The sequence below is a fragment of the Epinephelus moara genome, chromosome 21 (genome assembly GCF_006386435.1).
Source record: "Epinephelus moara isolate mb chromosome 21, YSFRI_EMoa_1.0, whole genome shotgun sequence".
NCBI classification, from domain to species: Eukaryota; Metazoa; Chordata; class Actinopteri; order Perciformes; family Serranidae; genus Epinephelus; species Epinephelus moara.
Genome location: NC_065526.1, coordinates 2204245 through 2231956, shown reverse-complemented (window position 1 = coordinate 2231956; position 27712 = coordinate 2204245). Strand labels below are relative to the sequence as shown.

Here is a 27712-nt window from a genome sequence, read left to right as displayed (position 1 = left end):
AGTGGTAGACTGTCAAATGACTTGGCTTCAGGGGACGAGTCTGTGACAGAGGGGAGGTGCAGGCCTGGGTGACACCTCACGGGACTGATGAGAGTCTGACCGAGCAGTCCGGATATTATCAGTGTTTAGCCAAAGATAGAAAAGTAAAAGACAGCTAGAAAGAAAAACTGAGGAAAAAAACTGAGGGATAGACAGAAGAAAAAGAGCAAGAAAGACACAGAGAAAGAAAGTAAGACAAAACCAAACGAAGGAAGAAAAAAGTAAGAAAGAAAGGAAGGTTGGAAGGATGAAAAAAGACAGAAAGAAAAAAGAAAGAGAAAAAAACAAAGGACAAAAAAAGACAAAAAGAAGAAAGAAAAAGGAAAGGAAGACAAAGAAAGACAGAAAAAAGAATGAAAGAAATATACGAAGGACAGTAAGAGAGAAAGAAATAAAGACAGACAGACAGAAAGAAAGAAAGAAAAAAAGGAAAGGAAGAAAGAAAGACAGAAAAAAGAAAGAAACAAAGGACGAAAAAAGACAGACAGAAAAAAAGAGAGACAGAGAGACAGAAAAAAGAGAATGAAAGAAAGAAATATAGGAAGGACAGTAAGACAGAGAGAAATAAAGAGACAGAAAAAAGACAAAGAAAGAAACGAAGGACAAAAAAGACAGAAAGAAATAAAGAAAGACAGAAACAAAGGACAAAAAAGACAGAATGAAAGACAGAAAGAAAGACAGTCAGAAAGAAAGATGAAAAAGTCAGAATGAAAGAAAGACAGAAAAAAAGGACAAAAAAGACAGAATGAAAGACTGATAAAAAGGAATAAAGACAAAAAAGAAAGACAGTCAGAAAGAAAGATGAAAACAGAATGAAAGACAGACAGAAAAAAGAAAGGCAGAAAGAAACGAAGGACAAAAAAGACAGAAAAAAGAAAGAAAGAAATATAGGAAGGACAAGAAAGAAATAAAGATAGAAAAAAGAAAGACAAAGAAAGAAAAAAGACAAAGAACTGAAGACAGTGAAAAAGACAGAAAGGAAGAAAGATAGAAAGAAAGAGACAAAAAGAAAGAAAGAAAGAGAAAGAAAGACAGTCAGAAAGAAAGAAAGAAAGTACAAAAAAGACAGAATTAAAGAAAGACTGATAGAAAGAAATAAAGACAGAAAAAAGAAAGACACAGCAAGAAAGAAAGTCAGAAAGAAAGATGAAAACAGAATGAAAGAGACAGAAAAAAGAAAGGCAGAAAGAAACGAAGGACAAAAAAGACAGAACAAAGAAAGAAAGAAATATAGGAAGGACAAGAAAGAAATAAAGATAGAAAAAAGAAAGACAAATAGAAAGAAAAAAGACAAAGAACTGAAGACAGTGAAAAAAGACAGAAAGGAAGAAAGATAGAAAGAAAAGAGAGACAAAAAGAAAGAAAGCAAGAAAGACAAAGAAAGAAAGAAAGTGCTGACAAAAGACAAACCCAGTGAGTTATTCTAACCTGCAGCTCACGGTCAGTGGAGCAGTCCAATAAACTCTGCTGAGAAAACGCATGAGAAGCAGAATGAGGAGACGCAGCAGACGAATGGACCAAGACTGTTTAATCATTTATTAAATACAGCATATTACACTCATGGTGATAATGTGCATATACTGGTAATTATACTACAGAGACCATTTTTTAATTTAAAATCTTATTGCTGCACACATTTTTTCTTCTTCTTTTAATGTAGTGTACAAAATGAAATGCAGCATCTATATGAAAAACAACCAAACATGTCCTTTGTGCTACAGAAGTGGTGTTAAGGTGCAGGACATGATGACGCTGATGAGACACATGCTACTCAATGGACAACTTGGCAGAACAAACAGACACCAAAATTCCACAGGAACAGGAAGTCAAAAATCCCTCGTGCGGTGCATTACTGAAAGCCTGGCTGCCACGCCGGATCTGATCGTTTCATCGATGCCAACTCATACACGGTAGCCAGCCCCTTGATCATTGTTGGCGAAACGGAACCAGAAGCGACTGACAACCAGGTTTCTTACCAATACTTTGCATAAAGCAACATCCAGCACTTCAAACAGCCACATATGTACACACTCCGTCTTCCTGTGTGCATTACTTCATTCACATTACTGTATCTAGCACCCTCGGACTTACTTACAGAACTAACCACCGACATTTTCACAAAGAAAACCTCATGGAATTCATATACTGCTCTGTCTGGCCTTTGGGATATACTTTCATATATCGAATGAAACGAAGTGCATGGCATTAAGGAATTAGAGGCATGGTAGTATCAACTAAAATAGTGCAATTTCACATTCCTTGTCATTAATGAATTATTCTCCGTATAATACATTTGTAGAACTATTTGGTGTGCGTAAAGGTAGAATGTGTGAACATAAAAGTGCATGCAGAAGGTTAATGGAAGGAGAAGATTGACATTTTGGGGAATATGCTCATTTGCGTTCTTGCAGAGAGCTGGATGAGAAGATTGACACCGCTCTCACGTCTGTACAATAAATATGAGACTCTATCTTAGCATAAAGACTGGAGGCAGAGGGAAACAGCTCCGTGCTGAGGTTAAAAAAAAAATTATTTGCCAGAGTTTGTAGGTGGATTTTCTCATTCATTCATTTTTCCATAACCGCTTATCCTGTTAAGGGTCGCGGGTGGACTGCAGCCTATCCCAGCTGACACTGGGTGAGAGGCAGGGTTCACCCTGGACGGGTCACCAGGTTATCACAGGGCTGACACATAGAGACAACAACCACTCACGCTTACAGTCACCAACTGACTTTAACCTGCATGTCTTTGGACTGTGAGAGGGCACCAGAGAACCCGAAGAAAACCCACGCTGACTCGGGGAGAACTCTGCACTGAAGGGCCCAAGCCGACCGGCGAGTTCGAACCTGGAAGACCTGTTCGACCTTTTAGCCTCTTCACACTGACTGACTGGTATGTTTTAGAATAGATTTTTAATATTTTACTGATTACTTTTAAGGCTCTTCATGGTCTCTCTCCCAGATATATNCAACCACTCACGCTTACAGTCACCAACTGACTTTAACCTGCATGTCTTTGGACTGTGAGAGGGCACCAGAGAACCCGAAGAAAACCCACGCTGACTCGGGGAGAACATGCAAACTCTGCACTGAAGAGTTAGCCTCTTCACACTGACTGACTGGTATGTTTTAGAATAGATTTTAAAATTTTATTGATTACTTTTAAGGCTCTTCCTGGTCTCTCTCCCAGATATATCTCCGACCTCTTAGTGCCGTACACGCCAGGACGTACTTTGAGGCGTTTGCTGTCAGGGCCCCGAGGCTCTTGAACAGTCTGTCTGAGTCAGTGATCTGTTTCAAGTCCCTTCTTAAAACATACTTTTATCGGAGGGCCTTTTCTGATTTTACTCGAATTTTATTTTCATTTAAACTATCTTTTATTTCCTCTGTTTTTATACACTCAAGTGTTTTTATCAGTTCTTTTAAAAATTGTTGTTTTCATGTCCTTAATATTAAAATAATAAATAAATAAAATAAATTATCATTGCTCAACTCTAACTCCATTCTCCATTGGTAATTGGACAGTAAACAATGGCCGGCGCACGGAGGACAAAGTCTTGGTACTGATCCAACTATATTAGCAGATATATTTTCCAGATATCCGCTGGCTACACCCCGGAAATATTGGCTGTTGCCCCCAGAGGCTAAATCATGATGAGCGCATGGGTTCCCTGATTGCCTTTAGACAGAGTCAAGCTAGCTGTGTCCCCTGGTTCTAGTCTTTATGCTAAGCTAAGCTGCCATGAAAGTGGTATCAACCTTCGTATCTAACTCTCCGCAAGAAAGCAGATGTGCATTTTTCCCAAAATATAAAACTATTACTTTAAAGAAAAAAAACAACTGTATGTCAATAACATCTACCTTTAAACAAGGAAAACACAAACTAAATGAGACTGATTGACAAAGCAAATTTACACAGGAAGTTATGAGTAAATAAAGAAAATCCCTGAGGGCTAAAATCCTACTGCTATAAGTACTACAGGTTCATGAACAGAGATGATTGGAGTTTCATGTACAGTACTTGTGTTAACTTCAAAAGAACATTATTGCACAAGGTAATTGCAGAATTCTTTAGCTAGCTAATGCAACTAAACAAGATGGGCACAGATTCAGCTTTTCAACAGCGACATGAACAGCTATGCTTGTTTTTGTTTTTTTTTCTCCAATAAGCATACCACTGAGAGCATGATTACATACAATGACCTGTTAACTGCATGGAATAAATAAATGAACGTTGAACACAACACAAACGCTGCATTCATTAAGATGTGCCCTTCAAATGAGAAAGAACATTTTTTGTTTTTTGCTTGCGGCGGGAGGAAGAATGGGACGGAAGGACGAAGGGCAAAGATAAAATAAAGTCAATGGAAGGAAGGAAATAGGTAGAACGGGATCAGGTAGAGAGGGAAGGAATAGAGGATGGATGGAATGCAGAAAGGAGGAATGAAGGGCAAGGGTGACAGAGGGTAAAAGGTCAAGGAAAGGGGTGAAGAAAGAAAAACAAGGATGTATTGAATAAAAATGAAAGGAAAAAAACATGGAATGCAGTAAATAAAGATGGATGGCAAAAATGAAAGAAAACATTAAAGGAAGGAAGGAAAGAAAGAAGAAAGGCATACGAGAGAGAGGAAGTAAAAGTAGAGGAACACTTTGTTAAGTTCTCTTATCACGAGAGGTCTTGGAGTCCGCTGCCTTTTTCGATGACCGCCTTAGCAAACTGCTTGAAGACTCGGTCCATGTAAGTGCTCTGTCGAGGCCATAGGCCCTCGAGGAAACCAATATGGCCGCCGTGGCAGGTAATGAGCAGGGCCAGGTTGGGGTTCTGCTTCACTGCCTCCACTGGAATGGCTGTAAAAGAAGCAAAGGATTCAGGTGCTGTTTTCTTCTTCGTGGATTAGATTCTAAGGTACCCAACTCCAGTGGAGTCAGCTTTGGCTGTTCAATACTACAAATATTCAACTATTCATTCTGTCTGTTATGTTGAGCTTGAGAGCTTGAACAGGGTTCAGCAGGATGTTCAGGGTGACACTGAAGTTCACGTAAAAAAGTCAAGTTAACCCTCACAGGTACTGCATGCTAACTATGCTAACAACGGACTGGAAATGTGCAACAACACTTGATATTAAACAAAAGCCAAAGACTGAACTGAAGTTGCTGTGAGCTGTGAATTGATAGAAGATTCGGTTTCGTAGCCTAGCCTGACTGGACAAAGGTCCCGTTTATACGACAATGATTCAACTGAAAAGGGTAAACTTTAGTTGCGTTTTGGCCAATCGTTTACAGAACAGCAACGTTTTGGGTGCCTGAAAACGCAACGTTTTGAAAAGGGGTTCCAGAGTGCAATTTTTTGGAAAAGGCAGCGTCTCCGTTGTCATGTAAACATGCAATAAGCAGTTCCTCTGAAAACGGAGACTTTTCACACATGCTCATTACGGTTCCAGTCACTAAGCATGTGTGAGAAAGTCGACCATCACAACAACAATGCCGAGCTCTGTTTGTGCTGCTCACACTATTGATTTTATCAACACTTCTCCAACAAAGTGTAGATCCACTGTGGCAACTCCACCTCATAGCGGTCCTCTCCGCTCCTCTTACCCACACTTGAGCACCCGTTCTGGGATACACAGTGTGGGCCCGCCCGGCCTGAGGACTGCAGAGGTCAGGCCGGGCGGCCCACACTGTGTATCCCAGAACAGGTGCTCAAGTGTGGGTAAGAGGAGTGGAGAGGACCGGCAATGGTAATGTATAGTTACCTGGGCTTCATCAATCAAATTACGCGTTACTACCCAACACTGATTATAGCTATTTAATAAGAAAGTAGTATTTGGGTATAGCAAAAAAAACAACAAAAACTCTTCAGGTTGCAGCCTCCGACCGAAAATTAAACGGTCCTATAACTGGTCCTGAAACTGCAGCTTTACTTTACTTGATTTTGCGATAATTTCAATAACGTCGTCATATAAACGGAAGTTTTCTAAAACACAAAGGACAGACTTTTCCGTTTTTTAGAGAAACCGTTGTCGTCTAAACAGGGCCAAAGCCTCTCTTCCTCCTGGCAGCTGCCTCCTTCTCACTTGGACTCACACTGAGTCTGTGTCTGCAGCTGCTTGAACTGGAGGGCAGCGTGAAAGCGAAGAGTGCTCACTCTGCAACTAAATGTGGGGACCAAAACATCCCTAGATGTACACCACACACTGACACAACCAAAAAAAAAAAAAAACACAACTGCTCGACTTGAAGAATCTCAGTCGACTGAGGGGTCTCCAACCTCTGATTTGAATCTCTGACTTTGAGGGGGCAGTCGTACTAGATTTTTGACACCACCGTATTAGGAGTGCCAGTAAAATCAGATTGCACAGAAAAGCTGAGGTTGCTGGGACTCACCGTGAGATGGGGAAAAGACATCATCAGCGGCGTTCAGACACAGCATTGGCACCTGCACAGATTTCAGCCTGTGGACAGGACTGGCATCATGGTAGTAGTCATCATTGGTAGGATAACCAAACATTATGGAGGTGAACCTCTCGTCAAACTCACGAATGGTCTTTGCCTGTAAGGAGCGAGTTAAGGGATTCAATTTTGGCGACTTTGTTTAACTATAATAGCATTTATGGCAAAGTGTCGCTAAAAATAATCCCGACCTTCATGACATGATCGATGTCGTAACACTTTTCAAGCACTGGTCTGTGTCTGCGGGGGAGATTGAAAATAAAAGTGTCACTGACTAATGTTAGGTGAAATGATTTGCATCTCAATATGTCCCTCGAAAACGCTGACAAGGCTGTAACAACATAATGAAACAACAATGGAGCTCAACTTTCAAAGTAGTACTACAAAAGCATTACTTTGCACTGACATCATACACAGATTGGAATATATCGAAGGTATTTTCTAATATACTGTGTTCGTCAGATAACAAATAAAAAAATACACCAGCAGTCAAGTGTTTTTGCCAGGAACTGCAAAAAGCAAACCTTTGATGAACACATAAAAATAAATACGTAAAACCCAGTTCAAGCTCCCGAGATGTTCAGCCTCTAGCACTAGCAGTGAGTTAGCGTCTGCGTTAATCCCGCTGTGGCCCCGGCTGACCTGTGCACAGAGGCTTGTAGGCAGCTGGTGAGGTAGGAGTTGAAGAGGAAGCGGTCCAGGGGTTTTTCCAGTGAAGCGGTGCACTCAAACACATCCCAGCCTGCTGAGAAGACGACGACCCCCCTCAGACAGGTCTCCCGGCCCTTGCGACCCAAGTAGTTGGCAAGCATCATCCTGAACATGGAGGGAGGGCGAGAGGAAGGGACAGATGGGGGGAAAACAGGGATTGGAACATGTTCCATTTCTGACCAATCCTTCACTTCATGGGATTAATGCAGTGCAGTATAAAAACACCTTCTTTGGCATGCTGCACTGAACCACCGGGACCATGATAAAGCACTGAATATAGCCCCAACAATACTGGGTTTCTGAGGCCAATACCCAAAATAATAATGAAAAAAAACTGAAATGAAATTCTAATATCAGGTATTTTCACTTCTATAAACCCATACAAATTGTGACAGTAGAATATTTATAGCAGACCCCAAACTCTATGCTGCACAGAGAGAAAGTTAGACCCACTAGAATTACATCTTCTGCCTATCTTGTCCTTCAGGTGACATTTTGCATAAACTAATCACAAATAAGCTGAATTAGAGAATGTGAGTGAGTTCTGAGTAGTTTCCTAATGCTGGATTATGTTAAATCAGGGGATTTCTGGGCATTGCAGTTCACATCTTCTAGTTGCAAGTTGCCACTGAGTCACCAACCGAAGTGCGTAGTTGTCTTGTAAAGCTTCGAAGGTTCAGTAGGTAACTTATATAAAAATAACAGTTTTGTCATATTTGCTGTCGCTATATCCGGACTGTAGTACATGAGACAGATAATCTGTGAAAATGAATCATGTTCCTCTGGCTCCTCGTAGTGATCCTAATGGCATTTGCAAGAGTCCGCCACGCCTGAACGAAAACAACCAATCAGAGGCAGGAGGAGTCTTTTAGGACGTGCACATGCTGCATCTTTAACCGCCTTGTAAAACATGAGGTTGGGCGCTAGGTGCTACTTCTGTGCCTTTTTTGAGCCGTCTTTTTTGAGCCAGCTTTTAAGAGCGCAGCGGCAGGTTGTGTCTGAGTTTGCAAAGCAACCTTAACAAGCACCACATCGTAGCCTATCTACCTGAAATCCTGAGTGCAGAGCTGATCTTCTTCCAGGTGCTATTTGCGTGTAGGTCTATTGTGTGTGGGCATATCATCTGTTAGTCTCGCGTGACCAGCCTCCCTTACTTCGGAATGGGAGTCTGGGGACATTCATCTTTCGTTTTGTAATAGAAATGGGCGGGGATATACAGACCATGTGACGGCGTTCCCATAGGTGCGGCACGTGTGTTACATGTAACAGTGACGTTGCAGCTCTGCAGTATAGCTGAATCAAATGAAATCATATCCATTTTAATCTCGTCTTGCGATGCACTGAACACTTCCTTTTCTGTTGTACTACGGACAACAATTTCGGGGAACAGCAATTCCAGTGTAGGTGGGTGTAAGGCAAAGCTAATCAGCCGTTGGTCGAGGAAATACACGGATTTGGATCCAATCACATCACTGCCACTGGGAGCCAGCGCTAGTTCTATTACAACTTTCCTATGGGAATGTCCACAGACGACAGAGTCAGCCAGCGTGCTGACGTCATCGGCGTCTGTGTAAAAGACTAATCGTCTGTGGGACAGATGAAAAGCTTTGGCAGCCCTGCACCAAAATGATCGACTTTTCCAAATTTACCACAGACTGATATTTACAGAAGAAGGGAAAGACATCTGTAAGCTGTGATTGGTTGATCCTCACACATGCGGTGCGCACTGCTGTGTTCCAAAAGCTGAACTCACGCAGCTGTTGTTGAAAAATAGGCGCTTGGGAACACGTGCACCTCAACGGTGTCGCTCTGGCGTTTGAGTGCACCTGCCACACGTCCTCATTGAAAACAATGAATTTGAGCGCACAAAAAACGCAGCATGTGTAAGGCAGCTGTCAATCACTTCTTATGCACATTCTTTGCTTCCAACAATAGAAGAAGACCAAGGCCAAAAAGCTTGCTTTGAATTTAACTTTTACAGGAGAAGGCCGGCATCATTCCTGATTGGTTGTTTTCATTCAGGCGCGGTGCATTCTTGCAAATGCCATTAGAGGCGCCAGGAGAAGTCAGGGGAACATGATTTGCCGCAGATTTTCTGTCTCGCGTACTACTGTTAAGATTTAGTTACATTTTCAGCACATATGAGAAAAGGTTATTTTTTATACCAACTGTGGCTTTAAGTCTGAGATTTGTTAGCAGCGTCACCGCCAGTAGTGAAATATCCAGTCAGCTGTTAGTGAGTGGCTTCATTACCCGCCCATTGATACTCCAGCAGCCATGATTGGAGCAGCTTCATTCGTCCTTTGGATGTGCTCAATAACAGTCTCCAGATCCTCTGTGTTGGCTGCACAGTAGGTCCTCGGGGTCTGGGTGAGACAGTAAGACAACAGAGTCTATGTTAAATGTTAATAGCTGCAAACATTGCACTGCATTTTCAATTAACTTGCTGCTTTATGCTTTTGTACCACATTGGGTGAATATTAAAAAACTAACTGTAAAAATCTTTGGCGAATACGACATAACATACAGTAGACATGTGTGAGACATAAAGATACGACACATACAGTAGATAAAGACAGACATGCACATGTAGACACAAATAGCTTACAGATTAATGTGTACCAGACAGTCTCCCTGGGTAACACCAGGACCTTTGTTATTTACAGGGACAGATAGCAGCAAAGAAAGCAGACATATAGACTCTATCACTGTTGCTACACACGTGCTGTTTTCAGCTGGTGGTATTTTCCATCTTTTGGGAGGATCAGTTTTTGTTATGTGCTGGTGGTGTACAGTAATGCAAGGTGCTCTGACAGAAGTCAATCAAAATTTAAGGCAAATCAAACTAGAGCTGAAATGATTAGTTGATAAATTGATTAGTCGATGTACAGAAAATAAATCTGCAACTATCTTGATGGCCGATGACTCATTTCAGTCTTTTTTTTTTTTAACCAAAACTGCCAAATATTTACTGATTCTAGCTTCTCAGTTGCAAATACTTTATGTTTTGCTTAGTCTTGTGTGTTAAGTTGAATATCTTTGGGTTTGGGACTGTTGTTCAGACAAAACAAGATATTTAAACATCTAGCATCTACAACATCCAGCAGGGACTGAACTTCTTTATGATTCCTTGAATCTACATTGCACAAAGGCTGCCATCCCAGTCATAAAGCAGAAGGGATCACAGTGTCAATGTTTCTAACACTGAACACTGCCTGGTGCAGACTGGCTCCCCGGCAGCTGCACCAGCTCCATTGCTTTAATGGATGAAGGATTGGCTTTCTATGCAAGGGATTGTGGGTTTAAGTCCTATGAGGAGTATGTAGCAGAGTGGTGCAGAGAAAATGTACTGGGCTCATAACCATGAGGTTGATGGATGGAAACAATCCTCTGACATGTCATTAGTCTTTGGGTTTTGGTTGGACAAAACAAGATGATTGAAGACGTCACCTTCGGATCGCAACAATAATCGTTAGGTGTAACCCTGAGCTTCAGACAGCCAGTACAATTCACTATACCGCCTTTAAAATGCAAACAGCAATTATGCAGTTGGTAATTTCTGTTGTTATGACGATATGTTTTGCTCCAAGTTGTGTTTTACACTGTCAGAGGTGTGAGGTATCACCCCAGACATCCACCGCACTGCAGAAGTGAGGCCACACTCATTATAAATCAGTGAAGGTGTGGACGGAGGATTTATTTTTAAGTCTGTAACCTGCTGTATATAAATGGAATTGTTATTTTTGCCGGCACAAAAGAGTGAAATCTTTGTCTAATGTTGCAACAGTATATCATTATTATTTATTCAGGCTCTGATGCTGATGAACACTGAACACTGTTCTGTGATTTTTGGGAGAAGGGAGAGAATCCATTTCAACTTGAAACAGTTTGTCAGGCAGAGCAGGTTACTTAACATTACAAAACAAAACCAGCTCCAACTCAAAGGAGCCCATTTAACAAGTCCAACTTCTCAGGCTGCAGTTGACTCCTCAGCTCTCCAAGACCCTTCATTAAGATTCAAGCAGAAACACAGGCGAAGTAAATTCCTGTTTTCCTACCCTCTTACGGTTCCTCTAATCGGCCTGCACAACCTCTGGACTCCGTAGTGAAACAGCTGAACTTACAAACTGAATTATACTATGTAAAGATGTTTTAAAGAAAAATATAATACCAATAGCTGGGGTAAATATTTGAGCAGACTTAAAGTTCTGCAGTGCAAAGCTACTCCACAGGAAAGTGTAATGTAATTGGCTTTTTACGAGTTCTAGAAATAGGGCACTAGCACTCAGGACAGTCTTTGAGGCAGGGGGCATCTTTCACACAGCGGGTCATTCTAAACTAAAGCACTGGCCTATTTAAACAATGGACGATATTCACACTAACTGGACACGGAGAAAACACTCACAGGAGCATACAAATGCTACATCATTTGCATAGAATATAGCACAATTCCCGAGTGAAATGAGGGAGAAAAGTCCCGTCTTACCCCCACCACTTGGTGCAGTGCCAAGGTTATTGAGTTTAAACTTATTTTTTTAAATCAGTGGACAGCTGAGCCAACTAAATTCTGGCTATGACCTAGAATACAGGTTTGAATCAAACTGACACTGGACACTTTAGTGTCACTTTTACCCTTTTTTTATGCAGCTGAGACAGAATACGACAAAGACAACAGCAGGTCACAGATCAGCAACTGATTCAGATTTACATCCACTAAGAGGAACATTAGATTGATTGTGGGCAATCCCTGCCTGTAATGAAACACCATTTGTGCTATGAATGAGATCTCTGTACGGTGGCGAAGTGGTATGATTAGATCAGGGTGATACAGGCGTCCGTAAAGAGCCTCTGTTCCAAAGACGTGCAGAGAGAGAAGGGGAGACATAAAACACAGCTATGCGCTATCAGAGCTCAGGCCCATTTTGTTGGCTAAATATACCCCGGTGTAAGAGGACAAATTAAGCCAGGTGTCAGAACAGCACGTGCTTGATGAGGTCATATTTCTGTGGATCGGCATTAAAATACAGTATCTGCCTGCAACTTAATCCCTGCTGTGCAACAACATTGTCTGTGCAGCATCCGCTTAGGCTCCCTGTGGGCTCTGTGACACGTGTGGAATAGACGTGCTCTGCGCTGGCTGAAGCAGTGAAAAGGAACTCCACGGGGAAGCTGTCACACTGACAAATGGAAAAACCAACTGGCCCTCATCCTTTTTATCCTGTATATATGTCTGTCTTTTTGAATATGGACAAGACAACTGTAGACATGAAATATCAAAGAATAACAGGCTGAAAACAAGCAGCAACCTTGGACACGGGAATGTCCAAAAACTGCAGTTCCTCTAATGGCCACTTGGGGCTGGCTGCAAAAGTGAGTCAATCCTTATTGGCCTCACGTTAAAATGCCAAACCTTGCAGCTGAAATAAACATGTTCACAGCCTGGTACAGTAAAGGTTTGGTCTCTAAAACTAATTTCGCCTTTCACGACAACTGGAGTGGCGTGAATTTTTTAATAACTCACCCATTTACATTTTATTAGGGCTTTAAGTTATGCATAATTAACGACATGGCCCCTCTGAGTGAAAGTTGGGTGCTGTCTGTAACAAGTCTCTACCACAGCGACAATGTTAATCAGGCAATGTAACCATGGCGTAACCCCGGATTCAAAGAGTATTGGCGTAGCTGTAGCTGTCGTTATTTCAGGATGTTTTCAGTTAATTAAAGTTAATTGTAATATTTTGCTCACCTGAAAAAGTCTTGTTCGGAGTTTAGTTTTAATAAAAGACCCTCTAAGGGTCACATCCTAGAAACACCCCTGCATTCAGCAAAGGCTGAAAATACGCAAGTTGAGTATCTCTGCCCAAAGAAGTCAGATGTTCAGTTTTCCGGTACGCACATTTTGTTTTATCGGTTTTAAGCCTGTTTTTTGGAAGTGGAAAATAGTATTAGCATAAGCATTATTGCAGTTAACCACAGACCATTAATGCACCATGCTAACCAAGGTAGCAGTTATCATTACGCCTCGTTTCCACTTACGTATGTGACTGGTGTCTGTAGATCTGTAAATATACGGCTGATGCTTCTAGTGTCCAACGCAAGCAAGTGCATTTCTTTACGTATGGATAGACAACTGATGGAAACTACATGTGGCTGTGGCGAAGGGGCTAATTTTGTCTGTTTTTCGGCATCCAGTAGTTTGGATATCCGTTTTCGACAATCAACACAGGCATCTGAACTGAAGGAAATAGCCAGTTAGCCAGTTAGCAGCCTGTTAGCTAAGTTAGCACACTGTCATACTGTCTCTCCAAAATCCACTGCAAAAGTAAAACATTTTTAAAATACCTGCAGAAAATTCTGGACCGAAATATTACAAAGGAGAGGAGCATAGGAATGAATGGATTGCGGTTGCCTCGTCTCTGTACACATATGTAAGTGGAAACAAGGCATTAGGGTTCATCCAAAAATGGTCACTCCAAAGATCCAAGTTTCCGCTGCCAAAATGCCAAACTCAAGGCTTCAAAATGGGAGTCCACAAACAAAAGGGTAATGTCACGGTGGCTACGTTCATTATTTTTATACCTTCTCTGGTTAAAAACTATGACACAGGTTAGATACTTACCAGCAGCGTTTCACCGGAAACTCCTCTGTTGTTGAAAACCACGCATCTGAAATACACAAAAACAGGTACAAAATAATTTCAGTCTCAGACATGAGTCCTTTAACCACTTTATATATTGACTGTAGCTAAAACAAGTTCAGATAGAGATGAAACAATTAATGGTGGTCGATCAACAGAAAATAAATCAGCAACTTGTATTTTCTGCTTTACTTTCATATATAATTACAAACTGCATATCTTTGTGTTTCTGACTCATGGACAGACAGAACAAGCAATCTGAATATATGTTGCTCAAGAAAATAAATGACAAGTTTGGGTTTGCTTTTTAATCAAAAGCATGTGTACAAGGAAGGAAACATTTACGAGCTCTGGTGAGCTTACGCTTGTTTTTTTGTTGTCACTACAAGTTACCGACCTCCATGTTCAGGGAGCACGATGGCCCAAATTCCTTTAAACAAATGTTCCTTACTTAAAACAAAACAAAACACTGAAGTGGGGAATATGATGAGATGTGCAGAGAGGCACAGCCGTGTGAAGAGCATTCTGTTTGTACTGTGGAGCAAAGGCATCAGCATCCCTCCTCTCATCTGTTATCTGGAGTCAGAACTGCTGTTTTGGTCGGCGTAACTCAGCAGCAGGGTGGGGCTAGATGGGGTGTTGGGCAGGAGGACAGAGAGGTGTGTGTGTGTGGGTGTGTGTGTGTGTGTGTGTGTGGGAGGTTGCTTAAACACACACTGCAGCACAGACTCGGAAGCTGGTCTGAGCTAAGCTGCAAAGCTTGTACCGGGATAAGCTGTAATTCATTAAGCTACACAGACAGGGGTGAGGGGTGGAAGATGCTGAGTTTGCCGGCTCTCTTCCCATGCCTTCCCAAATCTGGGTGAAAGAATGAGTGCAGAGACACGGAGAAAGGGCCTATTGGAGAGGGAGAAAGGGGGGAAAAACTGCCTCACTCTGCAACTCTTCGAGCCTGTGCTACGTTTGGCTATTTACAAAAAAGCAGCTCTTGACAGAGAGCTTAGCTGCCCACTTTATTTGTGCACTTCACCTTAAATAACCCCAAGTCCCTGGCATTCATGCACCTATTATATAAAAGTTACAAAATATTCCCAAAGTGGGTGTCAGGTTTTATGTTTTAATCAATATTGGTGTGGTACTCTGATTTTGATTGGATGCTAGATGAATGGCGAATCGTAGCATAAGGCACAGAGAGTGTCAGTTGTGTGATTTAGTGCCCTGAATATGTGCTCAGTGCTGGACCGCCGCCAGGTTATCCAGCCAAGACCACCCACCTATAGCCCAGATCCCGGCTCTGTTGGACCATGTGCAGGATGTAGGACTCTCGGCTGGTGCCGGTCAGACCGGGGAGGAGGAGGACTGTGGGCCTAGTGGCCGGGTCGGGATGAGAGAGGCTCTCGTCGTTGTCAAACCAATCCAAAGAGATCTGTCCTCCATCTGCTGCCTTAATAAGCTCACTGCAGAGACAAGCGAGACACGCAACTCAGCAACGAGGATCGTTCTGAATATTATCCTCTGCCTGTATCTCTATGTATCTATTTATATGTCTCATTCAAACACGTGCAAACACTCAAGCACACACAGGACAACACTGATATGATCTGCTCACTGAGTGGCCATTAAAAACTGCTAAGCAATTTCTAGTTTTAATCTTTGCACAATTAAAACGTTCTGTTCAGTTGCAGGTAAAGTGACTACTTCATTGTATCCGTCACAAGCACTCCCAAAGGGGAATTGGAGATGTGAGTAGAACGCTCACTTACAGCTGCCTCATTTCCCCTGTGATTATCTTGTCAGTGTACTTTGCAACACACAGCAAGTTAAGATAAGGAGGAGGGCACTGCACCACTGGGTTGTTATAGTCAATCAATTTCTGGGCTATACAACCCTAGCCTGGCAGATGAGGTCATTTAGTCCCAGCGCTAGTACATTTTAAAACCTGCACTGCACACACACACCGCGGCCAGTGAGCCAACTTGGCTGGCCGGCGGTAAAGACATCAGCATGAAATTACAGAACCTCCATGAAATATGCACCTGAAGCTAGACTTTAAAGTCAGCGAGGGCCAATCCAGAGTGACCAGCACACAGAGTGGGAGGAGACCCGCTGCTAATCCTGCCCTTGGACAATGAGATGAGTGGAATTTCACCCTGACAGCCGATGACAAATAGGACAGTTTTCACAGTGTCCGTCCTTGGGGCAACCTTGAGTAACTTCATTATGGAGGTGGGGCGTCCTGTTGTCCCCGGAGGAATTGTGATAATAATTTCAGTGAATGTGACCACCAGTCTTACGGTGCATAATAACACACAGCTGGACTAAGGTGAGTACAGTCCCTTTGCATGATGGGAATATTTGTCTCCTTGACGAAGGAGACCATCAAAAGCAGAGGCAGTGTGAATGTTACTGGGACAGACAAATTATGCGACTAATAATCCAACTCAAGTAGAAAAAATGCCACAACAACAACAAAAAACAACAATCATGATCCAGTGTCTCAATTTTGATCACGTGTATAAACAGGAAACACAACAAAACTCCAGTTAATAGATCCAGTACAGATTAATTCCCGCTTTGGCCGATACTGGTGATTTAACAGTGCCTATCTTATCCAGTTTTTAAATAATCAATCTAAACTTTCATGTTAAGGTTGCAGTTAAGGTGTTACTTTCTCCAACCTGGCTGACAAACAACTCACACTCACCACACATAATACATGCACAAGTTATATTGTATACACACACACATACATCTAGCCCAAAACAAAGGCCATGGAAATTAAGGAATGTCTGAATACATGAAACACATTACATGAGAGTGTAACAATGAAAACTAAGTCTCTCTTAATTCATTTTAATCTCCTTTATGTCCGCAGCGGGCAAAGAATGCAGTGGCAATTAATCTTCGACAGAATGTACATTATCAAGGAGCAGGGCGGCAGGGCGGCCTGAGCCAGCATCGTGGCACAAAAGATCTCTTTTTCCTCTGAGCCTCCGAGTGTTGCCTAAGAACAAGACTCGGATTTGTTACTTGGATCTGCAGTTGTGAAACAAGTAAGGAAGAAATCAAGAAACACGCAACGGCAGTTTTTTCAGTGACCAATCTAGTTTCTGAAGTTTCTTAATAAAGCGTTTCACTGCATGAAAAGTTCTGCAGCAGCATTTAATTTCTCTAGAGTGTCACAATAAGAGAGCAAATAAAAATGCACCTGCACTGTACTATGTCAAAGGTGAACTTTCTAGTTTGCATGACTCAGGCTTATCTCGTCATGGATATGTACTCTTTGTCTTTTTTATGACTTCAGATTCAGGTGAGGTGTGTCTGCTTGCACGGGGAATAAAGCTTGTGTGTTGTGTTATTATGTCAGTCATAGAGAGGACTTACTTTCTGTAGACGACTCCAGGTTTGGCTGTGACAAAGGGTCTCAGCAGAGTCTGGATGCGGCTCTCCCAGCACCAAAAGGTGGGGTAGTAGGTCTCTGACACTACGGGACATTGCTCCCTCAGAAAGTGGTAGAACTTCTTGCCCCCTGAGATGAGCTGTGGCTTCTGCAAAAGACAAGTGAATGAAGTGTTTGACTAAAAAGTTACTTGTGTTTTTTCATTATTGTGACGTTATATAACATGACTCAACTGGTCCATCACTGTAATAAAACACTAAGTCATGTTTTGTTACATCATTTTGTAAAAACTATCTGCATTGAAAAGGTTTGTAAATATAACAGTGTAATTTAGGTGAAGTTGAGAATGAGGTTCACTCCTTGTTTCACTGACTTGTATATGAAGACATGAGGAATGTAAGATGACCTCTATCTATGTTGATTTCTTTTGGGTGAAAGGTCATGAAAAATTTGAGTTTTGTTTCAGAAAGGGAACCTCTTTGTGGCTCTTTGCCAGAGTATTCTGTTTCTAGACTGAGTACTTAAATAACATGTACTTTTGATTGTTACATGAGGGCCAGGCACATGTACGTGTGCATGACACAAATAAAAATCAATGAATCACATAACTATTAGTCTTAAAAGTCAATTGCCTTAAAAGATTAGTAAATATAACCAGTAGTCTTAAGTTATGTTTACTTTATATCTAATTAAGTTCGCTTAAAATTCAGTACAGAACCACAGAACATATATGTATCCTAAGTCCATCACATGCAAAATCCTCTCTGTCATGATCAAGTTAAGTAACTTGCTTCACTTAAGTTGCAACACAAGTTATTTCACTTGTGATTTTTACATTGCAGCAATTTCACAAAGTAAATAAAACTACATTTAAACAATCAGATATAAAGTTAACATAACTTCAGAGTAGGGCTGCAACTAATGATTATTTTCATTGTCGATTATTTCTTCGATTACTCGACTAATCATTTTATCGAAAAATGTGTTAAAATGTTGGAAAATGTCGGTCTGTCTCTCCCAAATCCCAAAATGATGTCATCTAATGTCTTGTTTCGTACTCACGCCAAAGGGTTTTAGTTCACCGTCACGGGAGAGTGTGTAAAGCTGCCAATATTTGAACGTAAGAAGCTGCAGTAAGAGTATTTTGGGTACTTTTATAGTACTTTTCTAGGAAAAATGCCTCAAACCGATTAGTCGACGACTAAAATAGTCTCTGATTATTTTAATAGTCGATTAGTCGTCAATTAGTCGACTAATTGTTGCCTTGCAGCCCTACTTCAGAGTGATAGTAATATTTAATCACCTTTTTGAAGGCAATCAGTTCCCAAGATTTTACAGTGCACATCTCAAAACATACAAATAAGATGACTTCAGTCGTTATGCATGATTAAAATGTCACAGAAAGCAAGGTTGAGGCTAAAACACATCTGCATGCACCTGCATTTGAGGTCTCTACAATGCTAAATGATGATAACTCATGCATGCATGCATTAGCTCTGCATAACACATTATGGCATGGTGCTTTGTAAATTTAACAATATAGATTTGTTGCATAATTCATGCTATTAGCCACCCCTTTGTTTTAAATCATCCCACTGCAGGAAATGTTGGTCTGATGTTAATGTAGTTCATTTAATTGTAGTTTAATTCACACAGATTCAGTATTTACACCATATGTTTGTTGTTTTGTTATCTTGATGTTGAACTCATGCATAACAAACATATTAAACGGGTGATTTATTGTTATATAAAGCCAACAATGTGAGTCTCTGCCAGCTATCACAGGATGTCACCTGAACTCACCATGCATCACACACAGAGCCTGCAGCCGGCATCTCTAGCTAACACACAGACAGTAACCGTTAATGTTAGCTTAGCTTAGTAAAAGCCGACATTAACTGTACCTGCTTCCGACGGATGGATGTGATGTAGTTACATAAGTGCAACACAATGGTGCAGATATGATTATTAATCAGTTAAATACGCTGGTTAATGCTGGTTAAATGTGCCTGACAGCCAGCCCACATGTGTTAACGTTTGCCCACCGGCGGACAGATGCAGCCTAATCGAAACCTCCATCAGCAAAAGCACCGGTGGAGCATCATCATCACCCGCCTGGTGGTGATGATGATGCTCCACCTTGAAAAGCACACACAGCGGTTTGGCGTGCACACACACGGCTACGAGGCGAACAGCAGCCCCTTTAAACGCAGGTTATAAAGCATAAGGTTACTTACCTTCGCTACTGAGAGCAGATAGTAGCAGGTGTACGCTGCGCTAAAGCCCAGCACCAGAGACAGTCCCACTCCCGACCCGAACAGCCCAACTTTCACTTGATTTTCCAGATAATGCGACAGGTCCCGAGTCAAAATGTTGAAATTGAAGTCCAGCGAGATCATTGCAAGCTCCCTGTTTGCCTCTCGTTACTGCAAGGACAGCGGCCAGCTCGGGTGAAAGTCAGCTGTGTCTGCCTGCGAGCCCACTGTGTGAAGGAGACAGTCAAGGGGACCTGATGTGGGGATATATACCGAGTGTGTGTATGCGTGTGTGTGTGTGTGTGTGTGTGTGTGTGTGTCAGCGAGCGGTGGCGCTCTTTGACCAGCTATCAATGGAGCCGCTCAGTCAGTCAGTCCGGCTATCGCCCCCTGTAGGCCACAGCTATGAAGTGCACCATGCGGAGCTGCAGTTTCAGCATCATGAGCCTGGGAGTCATCATCCCCTTCAGTGGCATGTAACTCAGCCAAAAGACAATTAAATAGATATTTGCAATGACACCATGAGCATCATTGAAAACATCCAGCTTTCTGAAAGATAATCACGGTGGTAATCCACTGGAAAAATTGCATTCAAAGCCAGGAGGAGCAGGCAATTGCCCCAGGGGCTGCAGACCCACAGGGGGCCCAAACACTAGGTTCACCATGTGGCAATTAGACTGTGGTAATTTAATTAACTGGGATTGTGTTTGTTAGTACTGTATGCACCAATAAAGCACATTATAAACTGAAATGAAAGGCGCCTGAAGGCAACACCTGTAGCCTCTCAATCCCTAATCACGGGCTTCATCTTGTAGAAAGGCCCATGAGTTAAAATCTATGTTTACCCCCTTTTTTAAAAATTTTATTTCATATTGGACTTAGATGGAGCATTTTACCAAGTGGATTTCTGCTTAATGCTTACACAGTGCACAGAATGAATTAATTAATTCTAGTTTACAGGCCACATACAGTCTGATTTGATCACAGTTGGCCTGGACCAGTAAACCCACTGCATAATATCTTATAAATAACAAATAATAAACCATTTTTCCCCTTTTTTGGTTTAAAAAAGTACATTTTAATGATGCTAATCTGTGTATAAAACAGATGATAAACTGCCTGTGGTGTCGTCAGACTGCTCACTGTCATTACATGTGTATTCTTCTGTACATTTCCACTCCTGTGTAGTACTCCTGACATCACCACACCAAGCTGTAAAAGGCCACTGAAGCAGCATACAAGAAGAAAGCTACTCAATGTTTAATTTACTCCTGAAACCTGGCACCTCTAAGCCTCCACAAGTGCATCACTATTAGGTGTGCAAGGTCATTGGACACTTAGGCGGGCCGGTTCTGGCCCCCAAGCCTTACATTTGACACCCCTGGTTGATGCTAATACAAGTCCACACAACACTACTGTAGTCTGATTTCAAAACTAGTCTACCCTAGCCTTGTAAAGCATGTGCAGTAGGCTATCTGGCAAGTCTGATATTACCACAGATGCAAATTATCTATATAGCTAACTCTGGCTCAACAGCTGTGCATGGCCCCATGACCAAACTGCACTTGAAAACATTTAAATGGAATTAACATTTGAATTGTGAGGAGACGATCAATACAATCTTGCACAATTTGGTTCTATATGAACATACAAGCAGCCTTGTTCAAAAGCACATGCCCCGTACACAGTGCTGTCAGTCCTTATAAGTTGCAGGTGATGGCAGGAAACATCAGACTGATAGTAAATGAGCAGATACACTGCACACACTAGGGCTGAATTGCTTCTTCTTTTAATGTAGTCTTCTTTGAAATGTTACAAACAGTGTGTTTCACCCATGGCCTCATTAGGTTGAGGTTGAACCCGTATCTACTTGTTTACTATAAATACAAGTGGCCTTGTTTGTCTCATCTTCTTGACTTTGGGGTCAGTGGCTATAAATCATTGCAGCATCCCTTAAGTATTTATTAATGGACTTAACGGTCTTCACTGAGTAATGCATCTGTAGCTTACATTTGTTTTTGTCTTGTTGTGCCACTGGAAAAATCACAGACAGATCAATTAGTAAATAATAAAAAAGAACATTCAGTATGCCAGTTAATGTATGAAAAACAGTTAATAACTATATCAAGTATGATTCATTACATTGCCTTTAAATAAGAAAACACATATTCTCTTTACTAATAGCAGCTGGTGGCCTTTGACACACTCATGCTGCTCCTGTTTCTTCTCTGTGGGCTGGATTTCATTTAAAGATGAGTATCTGAATTAATGTCAGCCTCCATCAGCTCAGACAGCTGTAATGATACCACAATAAATCTGTGTGCAGTATAAGCTGTATAGGCAATATGTCTAGTAGGTGTATGCATTCATATGCAGAGGTGAATTTATTCTTATGTATAAAGTATTAATTAGTTAATCAGTGTTGGTTTATATAGTGTAGCCTATGTCCCTACGCCTGGACAAAATACATGTACATTTTCTATGTAAATAATGTAGACAATTTAACCTTTGTGCCACAAAATAAACTGATTGTTTAATTGTGTTTAAATAACTGGTGTGTTTAACAGTGCAAATTAATGGATTTATAAAAGGTTGGTAAGTTTAAATTATTGTTCTGATTAGGAACCAGTTTATTAGAGAATTTAAAAATATATCTGTGTGTATCTACATCATTAATTAGGATCTAAAATACTGCTATTGTGTTTTTCTTCATACACAGCTGGACTGGGTTTACACTCGGCAGATGCGCACGCGCGCCGTGGGCCCGGACTCGTGCTTGTTTTCCAAGCCTCGCATCTTCGGGCTTTGTCGTTTACCTCCGTAGCTAGTTGTTGCTCGTCTGAGGTCTGAACGATGATTGACAATAATGGCGACGCGTTTATTCTGAGTTGACTCCAGGGAACCATCTCTGGCTGACAAAGGAAACATCTTGGATGGATTATCGGCGCAACGGACAACATCAAAAAGGATAAGCAGCAACCAAAAGGACTACATTTACCTCAACGGAAGGGACTTGCTAGCCAGGAGAGGTTTATCTTGCTAGCATTGCGATAGCTAGCAACTCGGCTCGCTAGCTTGCTAAGTTGAAGAGGTGGCATTCTTGTGTGTGGAGTGGAGGAGAGAGACAGCCAGCTTGCTGGGTACTCAAATCTGGCTAAGCTAGCAACATGGCTACTTAATAGGCTTTTAGGGTAATTAGTTTCTCATTCTCAGATGCAACACTGAGAAAGCACGGGCTTGCAGTTAACGTTAGCTTGTGGGAATAGTTTCAGCAAGAGGATCTAACAGCCTCCTTAGGTAGCTAACTTAGCTACTTAGCTTGCAGGCTAGCTTTGTGGATTGTTCCAGTCTCTTTCCTGTTAGGACTTGCTCGCACTTGCATTGGGAAATTGTCCACCAGCGCACCGATTGGCTGCTAGCAAAGGCTGCTAGCTTGCGAACTTGACGGAATTGTTTCAGCAGTGCGAGTCGTTTTTCTTAAATGACTACCGGCAGGAATAACCGAGCGATGATGGAAGGAGTCGGCGCGAGAGTGGTCCGCGGACCTGACTGGAAGTGGGGGAAGCAGGATGGTGGAGAGGGACATGTTGGCACCGTCAGGAGTTTTGAAAGTCCAGAGGAGGTGGTTGTTGTCTGGGATAATGGGACGGCTGCTAATTACCGTTGTTCTGGAGCTTACGACGTGCGGATACTAGACAGTGCCCCAACAGGTAACTTTCCATCAGTTGATTTTGTTTACCAGCACTTTAAGACTAAGTAGTGACGCTAAGTGTCTGCTTTTCAAAACAGGCTGTTGAAGGAAGTCTGTGTTTATAATATTTGGATTATTATTATGTGTGTTGAGCGCAGACTATTTGCATCAAAGCAACATTAGTATTTGAATACATCCTGTCTGAACAGATTGATGTCACAGACAGCACTTAGAGATCTACAAGATATACAATGCTCAGAGTCAAATATACGTCAACCTTTGATTTCAAATTACACATTAAGAGAGAGAGAGAAAAACAACCCACTTTTCTTATTATATAAAGGAGCATCAGTAGGATGTACTCTGAAGAACCACAGACACATATGTTTAAAGGACCACTTCAACACTGTCTAGCTTTATCTCTCTGTACTTGTGAAAAGTATTACATGCCAACATGGTAACACTTCCTTACATATCCACCTGGTGATGCAGCCATGGGATGAGGAGCAGTTGAGTGTTTTCAGGAGTGCTTTTCATGATTCTTAAGTATCAGCATTGAAAAGTAACTGATTAGAGCCATTAACGCCAAAATGTGTCCAGCTCTTCTCACATTAACAAGTGTCAGATGTTGTGAGCGTGAATGTAGCACTCCCAAAAGTTATGGGGAATATAGACAAGTAACATATGGTATGGTACACACAATTATGTAAAAGTTTGTCAAATACGTAGAGTCCAGATTGCATACAGAACATGTTTTGTTTTTTCTTTTTGCATAATATATACTAATATATATATCCAAGTTTATTGATGTTGACCAATACTGCTGTTCCTCAGGTATCAAGCACGATGGAACCATGTGTGACACCTGCCGTCAACAGCCCATCATTGGTATTCGCTGGAAATGTGCTGAGTGCACCAATTACGACCTTTGCACAACCTGTTACCATGGAGACAAGCATCACCTGAGACACCGGTTTTACAGGATCACCACCCCAGGCAGCGAGAGGTTAGTTAACTCACTCATATTTGCCAGTATTTTGTCTTGCTTCAGACCCGCCAATGATAAAATGGACACAAGATAGTCCAGGTAACCTCTGCACTTTATTGTGATTGGCTGGCCTATTCCATTAGTTAGACTTTGTGCATGTGAGCGTGTCAAGTCAAGTCAGTTTTATTTATGTAGCCCAATATCACAAATTTGCCTCAGGGGCTTTACAGTCTGTATAGCATATGACACCCTCTGCACTTTTTGATCCTTTCTTCGGATTAAAAATAACTCCCCAAAAATCCATCCCCTCTCTCAGGATGCAGTAGATGTTGTGTGTACAGAACAGACCGACACAATAAAATTAAAACATAGACAATCTATTAGAAGAAATGATACATAGACTTGAATGTGCGTGAAAAAGATGGATCGAGGAGGATGTAAAGCAGCTTCTAGATGTTGCCAAACAGCCAGAGCCTGAGCCACACGATGCTCTCCTCTCCATCACCGAACCTGGTATCAGGACAGGCTACACAAACACACAAGAAGCGAGACTAGAGCACATCATTCACACAGATAGGAGAAAGACATTTGTGACATTTGAGAAGTCTTTTGTGCGCCCTGCCTCTCAGGCATACAGAATCTATCTCCATGCTCCCAGCCCTCAGTTGCCAGGCAACAACTCAGCTTCGTTTTAAGATCCAGTCGTACCTTTTTAAAATTATATTAATGCAGCGCTTCCCATTTATAGAATTTATCTGAGCAGATTTCCCACATTTTTTTTTTTTTGGTTTTCGTATTTATGTCTTCAAAAGGATGCATGACACATAAAGAGCAGATTGATTAAAAAGTCTGTTTTGCAGCTGACTTTGTAATTTAAGAAATTAAAGTTTTGACTCTGCAGAAAACAGAGATGATGGAACCTTGTCACTACATTACTGTGCCAGACAGCTTACTGTTAAATACAAAGGACTTATATGTGTGTAATAACTGTCTCTGAAGTTACAAATCAAAATCATGTGATGAATAACATTAGACATGTACAGCCCAGTGTTTTCCCTTCATTCAATCACAGCAGGGTGCTACAGCAATCCCTTGTGCTTAATAGTGCTTTATTTTTCACTGTTTGCCCTTTTACCACTCATTCTGTCACTCAAATGGCATTGTCACAGCGGGAGCCGCTTTGTTTTCTCTTTGTCTCAATGATGCATAAAAGTGCTATTTATATGAATTCCTTCCTGCATGTATCTGGCATAAATGCATTTTAGAGTGAAGGTGTTTTGCCGTAAAGCCTTGTCAGGAAGTGTTGACACTGTCAGCAAGATTAGCCAGCATTACTAGAAGCTGACTAACTAAAAGTCTGCCTAAAAATATGATTAGTTTAAGTTTTTTAGTCAGGATGTTGGAAGTTACAACAGAAGCTTTTACAGTTTGGGCAGACTTAAAACCAGGGTGTGATCAGTGGCAAGAGATCTGTGCACAATACCATTAATCCTACGTGTGGTACTGTGTGTGTACTTCGTAGTGACGTGCATCTACCCTCAGGTCTCGTGATAAAAAAAAAAATACAGAAAGTTTTTAGTGGAAACAATGTTTTAGGTGTGGTGTGTGGAAAGTGGAAAGATTGTTACCAATTAATTCATGTACAGACAAGATCAAGTCAGATTTTTGTATGCTGTTTTACTCAGTGCGTTCAAAGATGCTCTACATAGAGATTAATGTAGCTCATGTGTTGTTGCAAAAAAAATCAAAACCAGCCACTGATTTGATTTGAAGACTCTAAATGCATTATTTGAACCTGTTAGTGAGTTTTCACACTCACTAAATTCCACAACTTGCATTTGATTGTGTTATCGCAGAGACTGTCAGTATTGTGATGATGCTTCATCCATTTCAGGCCTATTTCAGCAAAACACCATAGTTTAGTAAGTGAACACATGGCCCAACAGCTGGCAGCCTTTTCAACTGAATACGACTGCATCCCCCCCGAGACAGACATTGCATAATGCACAATGGGTGCTGGAGGTCTCCCCAGCTCAAACTGCTCCGACAGCGTAGTGGAGTGTTTTGTTACACCACATTAGATTCTGTCACTAACTGCCGAAGAGGGAGTGGTTAGAGGCCACAAGCTGTTTGCATTGGTTAGATCTACACTATCCAGCTGTCGTGTTTACCATCATGGCTCACACTTGTTTGATGGTTAGAGCTCGGCTATTAATTGCTATTACCTTTTCATTGGTTTGGCTTGTAGCTAAGTGGGAGCTAAGACTGCAGCTCACAGCATTAAAGTGACAGCAAAATGTCAAACAATTGCATTTGTCGACTAAACCTCTGGCTTTTCATTTGCATTTGTGATTGGGTATGGATGGAAAGGGAAGGAACTGTCAGTGAGGTGTGAATGCCGTGCTATTATAAAAGTGATTGTTATTCGTAATGTTACGGCATGACACCTGCTTCTCAATGACACACAATGTGTTCCTCTAATTTAATTACATACCATTCCTAGAGGCAGTAGAAAGTAGGGATGGACGTGAGTACTCAAGTACTCAATTTCGACATCAGTACCCGGTCAGCGTATTGTTATCTCAGCCCAACCTCCCACATGTGAACATGACGTTTATAAAAAATGTCTTACTATTTAATAGGGCTGGGCGGTATGACAAAATTTTCATATCATGTTTTTAAAAAAAATCATATCGGTTTCACGGTATTTGATGGTATTTTGCTCGCGTTTGGCCCACTTGACATGCTGCTGTGTTGTGCTATGGCCTATTCAAGTGCTGGAATTTGTTATTTACGTGACAACGCCTGAATGCAACACAGGCTCTGCTCCATTAGTGCCCCTCAGTTGTAATTGTCTCGGACTCGGGTCGGCTTCGGTCAAGAAAATCCGGCCCGAGCCACGCTCTAGTGTGCTCACCTGTCTGTGTGTGTGTGTGTGTGTGTGTGTGTGTGTGTGTGCGTGCGCACATCGGGGCGAAACTACAGAGAGCAGAGGAGAATTGTAAACGTGTGACCATGTAGAGACAGAAATGACATGTTGTCATGTAAATAAGATAAATAACATAAGGCTATTTAGTTTGTTTAATAAAAGGACAAGGTGTAGACCTGTTCTATAGGCCTGGATATGAAGCGTCCGTAGCGCCAAATAATATTATGGTAGTTTCTAAAGAGCTAAGATGGGGGGGAAAAAATCAGCAGTGGCGGTCATATTTCAGTAGCGGCGGTGCGCCGCTGCTAGTTGCATATAGGGGAAACACTGCTCTTTTTGGTATGAGTTCTTCTGGGTCATCGTGTACAGTTGCTTCGCTTTTAGGACTCTCTCCGGCAGCCATTCTCGCCTATGAACTTTTCTCTATGCTCTCACTCTCGCCGGCTCTAGCACGCCTGTGGTGTGCAGCGGTGAAATGGGTCCCCGCTGAAACACTTTCCTGCCACGCACGTTCCGGACGTTGTTTAGGCTATTCACTGATATTGCGGTATATGAAAAATTCATATCATAACGAAAATAAATACCGGTTTTCGGTACGAACCGGTATACCGTA

General features: G+C 41.7%; 2 protein-coding genes across 6 annotated transcripts in view; one reads left to right on the top strand and one right to left on the bottom strand.

The window, feature by feature from the left end:
* Positions 1–1554: 1554 nt before the first annotated feature.
* Positions 1555–22291, bottom strand: abhd3 (abhydrolase domain containing 3, phospholipase). 2 transcript variants are annotated; one of them, XM_050074566.1, is made up of 11 exons: positions 22226–22291; positions 19474–19718; positions 17221–17384; positions 15111–15293; positions 13819–13864; positions 9453–9565; positions 7131–7304; positions 6680–6728; positions 6423–6588; positions 3045–4886; positions 1555–2777 (listed from the first exon to the last, which is right to left on the bottom strand). In XM_050074566.1, the coding sequence occupies exons 2-10, from the start codon at positions 19633–19635 to the stop codon at positions 4705–4707; spliced, it is 1239 nt and encodes a 412-aa protein (XP_049930523.1). In that variant the 5' UTR covers positions 19636–19718; positions 22226–22291; the 3' UTR covers positions 1555–2777; positions 3045–4704. The 2 variants fall into 2 exon arrangements, with proteins under 2 accessions (XP_049930523.1, XP_049930522.1); XM_050074565.1 differs by lacking the exon at positions 22226–22291 and having other exon boundaries at positions 19474–19749.
* A 45-nt stretch (positions 22292–22336) lies between these two features.
* mib1 (MIB E3 ubiquitin protein ligase 1) overlaps positions 22337–27712 on the top strand; it is a 62904-nt gene continuing 57528 nt past the window's right edge. For all 4 annotated transcript variants that reach the window (XM_050074564.1, XM_050074563.1, XM_050074562.1 and 1 more), the window contains exons 1-2: positions 22337–23201; positions 24017–24188. In XM_050074564.1, coding sequence (XP_049930521.1) covers positions 22973–23201; positions 24017–24188 — 401 coding nt within the window. In that variant the 5' untranslated portion in view covers positions 22337–22972. The remainder of the gene's footprint in view (positions 23202–24016; positions 24189–27712) is intronic.